The sequence below is a fragment of the Symphodus melops genome (assembly GCF_947650265.1).
Source record: "Symphodus melops genome assembly, chromosome: 5".
Classification (NCBI taxonomy): domain Eukaryota; kingdom Metazoa; phylum Chordata; class Actinopteri; order Labriformes; family Labridae; genus Symphodus; species Symphodus melops.
Window position 1 is genome coordinate 25934907 of NC_136695.1, and position 6535 is coordinate 25941441.

Genomic DNA, 6535 nt, shown 5'->3' on the forward strand with positions numbered 1-6535 from the left:
ATAACAGGTCATCTAATTCTTCTTCTGTCATGAAAGCGAGGCGTCTGTGGATAACTAAAGATGATTAAATGTGACATCTGCATCACTCATATTGCAAAAGGGCCAGTTGTTACCGGGGAAACCCTGTTTTGTGAGCGGGGGCTGATAAATTGCGGCAGTATCGGAGAATAATAATTTCTATTATCTGCGTGAGGTGTTTGGATTATCATGTAAATAGAAGGGACGTGGCAGGAGACAGCCGGTAGGAGCTGAGGACTGCAGAGCGAAGGGCATCAAATAAAACAGTTGAGCAATCGCCACAGTTAGGTGTGCCAAGACACACGCGGAGGAAAAGACTAAGCCGCAATTACTCCTGTTGGGGGTGGGCCTATTTGGATATAATAAAATATGAAAATTGTGAAGTTGTGAACCGACTCTGCAGACAGGAGGAAGTCTTTAAGTTCCTTAAATCGGGGGAACTTCTTTGGTTTTGTCACATTGCTCTGGCGGGCAGAAAGAGTACTTCCTCCAAACTTCCTATATAAGAGACGAGCATCTGTTACACACCTCCACTGTCGAGTGATGCAGATCGTGACATAAGAGGTAAGAAACAAGCTTTTCTTGGTATCTGAATTACTTAAAGGATCGTCTCTGTGTTTGAGGCTTTTTTTTAATTCCCCTGAATTCATTCAGGTTAGTTTTGTATGTCCTTTAAAACAGAGTGCAGGAGTAAGATACAGACACTGTTTTGATGAACTCGCTGTGAGACAGTGCCACAGTAACTGTGACACTTTTCCCTATAATGTAGTTATGTCATTATGTTTACGAGGGTCATCATTTCAAAACGTGTCCAGGGTTTGTGTTTAATCTGGGAACAGGGGCTGGAAGTTAATGATAAAAGCCTCATCATACTGTATTTACGACACCGAGACAGCAATAACACAGTGTTATGGTTTGTATACAAAATCATGTCCAGGTCCAAAAACACAGTCTACTCATTAAGAGATAATTCAGCTCCAGAATGAACGCCAAAGTAGAAAATTAAGTGAAAAAGGAAATTGAGTTCTTTCTTTTCCTCCTTTTTGCCGTTTTTCTTCTCAGTGTTTATATTACTGTAAAACACATGGCAGCGGACTGCAAACCATGTGTCAACGGGGTCACTAGGTTGAAATTCTCTGCTGTGCAGTGTGGTAATCTCTTTCCATTCTCTCTTATCAGCAGAGCTCCAAACCCTTGAGAAAGTGATGAGCATTGGTTTATCGCGGGGACAGGAAAACCACGCTCTCACCACGTTTGTTCCAGACCGCTGACCCAGTAAGACGCCGTCGTCTCCTGCGGCTCTGACTGCCTGACAGATCAAACCTCCCCGTGCTGCAGCTTATTCATTCCCTCCAGAGTCAAGGACATCATTTGACACATCTCCATCTCTCACTAAGTGACTGTTAACTGAGGCCACCATGCAGGAGTGCAAAACTAGCCTGTGTCTGTCAGTGTACGTCATCACCTTCGTGCTGGGCTTCCCTGCAAATGTTCTCGCCTTCTACACCTTCTGCAAGAAAGTCAGGCAGAAGCCAACACCGATAGACATCCTGCTTCTCAACCTGACCATCTCCGACCTCCTCTTCCTCCTCTTCCTGCCCTTCAAGATGCATGAAGTGATGAATAACTTTGTCTGGGATTTGCCATACGCCCTGTGCCCGCTGTCTGGTTTCATTTTCTACATGACCATTTACAACAGCACGTTTTTCCTCACTGCTGTCAGCGTAGAGCGCTACCTGGGCGTGGCGTTTCCCATCAAGCACTCCCTGAAGCGACGACCGGTTTACGCCGTTGCTGCCAGCATCTTTTTCTGGATCTTCACATTCCTCCACCTGAGCATTGTGTTCATCATGCCCTTTATCGGCACTGAGAACGACACCTCAGCCCACCATGCCAACATGAGCTCTGACACTGCTGAACGCAAGGAGACGGTGTGCTACGAGAACTTCACACAAGCTCAGCTGGAAGTCCTCCTGCCTGTGCGACTTGAGCTCTGCATTGTTCTTTTCTGCATCCCTTTCCTGATCAGCAGCTTTTGCTACATCAACTTCATCAGGATACTGTCCAGGCTGAATCACATTGACAGGCGCAGGCGTCTGAGAGCCATCGGCATGGCTTTAGGAACGCTGGTGGTGTTCGCTTTATGTTTTGGCCCCTACAACTTCTCACACATTGTTGGATTCATACGATGGGAAAGTCCAAAATGGAGAGCCCAGGCCCTTCTGTGCAGCACCTTTAACGCATGTCTAGACCCTCTTATTTTCTACTTCTCGTCCTCTGCTGTGAGGGGAAACGTGGGGAGCTTGGTGAAAGGGGTCAAGAGTCGCCTTAACAGGTGCTTGTGCTGTCCCATGCTGGGGGGCGTGTGTGGGGGGATTAACAAGACTGCAAAAGATAAGGAACACAAACAAGAAGAGATCGATACTGTCTAAGCTGACTGAAAGGAAGCTGTGAGCCACCGCCTGCACTAATTTGTTATTTCTCTATCCCTGGAAACAGGAAATTAATGCCACAGGTTTGTTTGTACATGTTAGATGGTGACTTGGCATCATGTACAGTCCAGCTTGTCTGATGTGCGACCTATTTGGGAACCAGATAGGCGAAGTTCAGCCTCTCGAAGAGTTGTTGTGAAGGAAGCCACAGAGACTTTTGAAGTGTCACGTATTTAAATGAAAGAAATCTCTAACATACACAGTGTAAGTAAGATTTCACAAGATCTTTATAAGTGCTGAGCTGCAGCAACATCCTCAGATGTCACCTCAAAGCAACAACATATAGAGCCCGCAGCTTTAACAGGAACAGGAACAGGTTTCTGTTCATATAATCTGCTCATTATGTGTCAGATGTTGTGAGAAAAAAAAAACAACAAAAAAAAAGATTGTGAGATCAAAAAGTGTGTCAAGTGTGCTGGAACTGAAAAGCTGTAATGAAAAGAACTCCAGTGTGCAGCTGATACACAGTTCTTTATTTGTGAATGTACTGTATTTGCGATTATATTTTTTGCCTACAGAGCTGTGGCCTTTCTCATGCAGAGTGTAGTTTAAACAATATGTAAATAGTGTGCTTTGACTGTTACATGCAGCTTCATCATTGAATGCACATATGAATACATGTAGGACTGCTTGTGGCACGTTTAGGAGAGCTATGACAGAAATGTCATAAAGATTTATTTTACATAATTTACAGCTGTTGATTTTGTAAGGGAAGACATTGTGTGTGTGTGTTTTTTATACGTACGTGTGTGTGTGTGTTTGTAGACGTGTGTCTTTGTGTGTGTGGAGGAAATGACAGAAGACAATGACGAACCACAGATAAGCATTTTCTTTTAACAAATCAAATAACACATTTATTTAAGTTATTGCTAAAACGTCTGTTTTGTATGGTCAACAGGTACAAGTCAATGGCGTTTGTGTGTGTGTGTGTGTGTGCGTGTGTGTGTGCGTGTGCGTGTTTGTCTGAAAAGGAGAGATAAGGGCTAATTTGTTTTTGAGAGTGACAAACATAAACACTGCAGGTGAATATCCTCGACAATGCATGAATGTAGATCACAGCGTTGTAGTGTATGGGTAATGAAAGTCTTAAAAGGAGTGAAGAAATAAAAAAAGAAGTCAACATGTGTGGAACAGTTTATTTCGTATAAAATAGCATCACTTCATGATCTTTAATCTTGTCCCTTCTTCCTGGCTGTATTTTGCATTGCTGGCGTGTGGGCGGCCATAACATTAAAATAAACTTCCTGCATCTAGATCTCGCCCCACACACCGCACACATAAACAATGTTATCTCTCAGGCAAGCGGTGGCATCGGCTGTAATCCTGTTTGGTGAGGATTAGGTCTATGCGGAGGTTGTGCTGATCACTGTCTCTTGTTTGACAGGTGGATCATGTGTGAAGCATTCATTTTGACACACAGACCTGAGTGAACGACTCAAGATGTGCTGACTAGCAGCCAATGACACAATGAGAAAATCCAAAAAAGAGGATAGTCAGCAAACCAACAGAGATGAAGAGATAAAGAGATAAAAAGCTGTGGTGTGAAGACAGACGTGAGCATCACTCATCATGTTAAAGCTGGTTTATGCTTTATAGGTTTGATTGGGCATACAGACACAGACAATAGACTGTATATTCATGGACGAAGACTTTGAACAGGCAAAGGACGAAGGCGGACCTTAAACCTCCTGACAAACAGCTACAATACACCTATCAGTCATAGAGTCGTGCCCCTTATTATGAATTGAACTCCTAATAACATCAAACTGGATGAGTGAAAAAGAAAATTCAGCCTCAGAAACAATGTATGCTGAAAATACCAAGAACCATTCAAACTCAAATGGATTTTTGTAACAGCCTGTAAACACAAAGATTGACATTTTAATATGGCGTGCGTACAGGACTTCTTTTAGAGCCAGATTCAAGTGGGTACTACAGAAAGTAAAGTTTTTTGCACCCGAGGTTGTAGCTTGATACCGACGAGCCTTCTGCTTGTACTCGTTAATTCTGTCTGTATGCTTCGGCTTATAGATACACACCAAGCATTGCAATAGAACTGGAAATCTTAGGGGACAGTGTCGAGCAGTGTAGCAAACGAGCAAGACGAGCAAAACAAGAAAGGAAGAAGAATTCTTTGAAAAATGGTTGGAAGGTTTTGAGGTAAGACAAATTGGTTAAGCACTACAATATGATGTTATCTTGCCTGGGTAACTAGAACAGGACAGCTGGGCGGAGATCAGATGGGAACTGAGCTGGTAGCAAAGGAGAAGAAAGTCCGTGCCAGACCTGTTCCTCTCTGGTGTAAATGGTGTGACTCTGAGTGGCGCCCTCTAGTGGGTGCGATGAATAACGTCAATTGCGACTTAAAGGACGTGGGAGAACATGGGTAGTGATGGTTATAATGTTTAAATGAGTCTTAAGGGGAAACAGTATAAAGTCCACATGTCCACATATACACACATGAAAACACACAGACAATAACTTTAAAATATCAACTGAGAGAGTTATACAATGTTTCCTCTGAAGTTAGAATTCATCATTTTTCAGACTTGATTCGTGTATGTTTGTTTGTCAAAGGTTGGTGCGGAGCTGAGACGCATTGAACACCCGCTGGTCCTTTTTTTGTTGTTGTCTGCTTTTTCATTCTGCGTTTCCTGGAAGAGAATAATTGGATGTTGCATCAGTGTTGACTTTTCATGAACAATGTGTGATAGTTAACAGGGATAAGGTAATAACAATAACAGCCCTGCATGAGTGTGTGTGTGTGTGTGTGTGTGTGTGTGTGTGTGTGTTTACCAAAGGAGCAGAAGAATAGTGAACTCACATGGCATTGACGATATTTTCCCTACAGGCAGCAGTGTTTGACTCCTGTGTAGATCAAGATCATATAAATTAATTGTTGTTTTTTAATGACTTTCTGAAATTGTTGTTGAGAAGTTAACTCACTCACCTTCAATTACAAACACAACTGTCACTGCTGAAAGGAAGCACATCTTGAGAATATTCAAGTGTAGAATCAGCTCGTTCGGGGAAGCATCTGGAAAGTAGAGCGAAAAAAAAGAAGAAAAAAAAGGCTAACACTGATTAGCACCGACTTATCGTCTTATTGAGCTCGACAGGATTAAATCAGGAGGTTGAACTGGCTTTGGTTGATGGACATTCCCTCCTCCCTGGGAGGAGAGGTGTTTAAACATTGATTGGGAAAATCATTAATTTGTTCAAGTATGCAGCATTGCAGACAATCTGTTGCCTTGGAGTGATCGATGTGTGACCCACATTAACAGTCAAGTAGGGCAGACACTGATGAGGAGACTTGTGGTGTGTGAGGCCCTGCCGTCCCTGAGCTCGGTCAGACTGTTATTTCAAAGAAAGTGACTTAAACTGTAGACATGTGAGAGGAAACCATTTCTGGTTGTTCCAGAAGTAAAAATTAAAGTATGTTCACACAACACAAACACAAAGTTAGGAGACTGGAAGTCGGAAAACTTCCGGGGAATATATTTCGGTTTAATCCTCACTACATCTGTACAAACCTGTGCACATAAAAACTTGAAGTTACACCAGCTTTTTTTTTTTTTAACATCAATAATTGATCAGTTGACTATGTGCAGTGTGAATAAGGTCACCTGTAGAGATAAACCAACACAGAATTATAAAAAAATGCTTTGCTCGCCCTCAGCTCTACAGAGATTTTTTCAAATCTTTCAGCAGGTTTCAGGTTTCATCAGGTTTACTCAGTTAGCATCAAACCAGCACTAATCACGAGACAGACACGGTGAACATGTTCTCTGTATTAACATTTAATGAGAACAGATAAAAAAAAGTAACAATTGGACTGTCAGATGTTGATCGATAGTCTGATGTACCAAAACGATCGCTAATGCTGCTCTGTGACTCCTGTAAATAATTATCTGCTGAGGCTAGCTGCTGCTGTTTCTGTTTTCTTTCGAGGTGATAATTTCGCTCCAATACTAACAGCCTGTTGCTGAATATTCTCCTGTTGTAGTCATGGGCAACTTGTAAGC

At 42.5% G+C, this 6535-nt stretch overlaps 1 protein-coding gene across 1 annotated transcript; it reads left to right on the forward strand.

The window, feature by feature from the left end:
• Positions 1-1436: 1436 nt before the first annotated feature.
• LOC306824023 (free fatty acid receptor 2) lies at positions 1437-2450 on the forward strand (the record flags this gene model as incomplete). The annotated part of the gene is made up of 1 exon (XM_079343980.1): positions 1437-2450. The coding sequence occupies one exon, from the start codon at positions 1437-1439 to the stop codon at positions 2448-2450; it is 1014 nt and encodes a 337-aa protein (XP_079200106.1).
• Positions 2451-6535: the final 4085 nt, after the last annotated feature.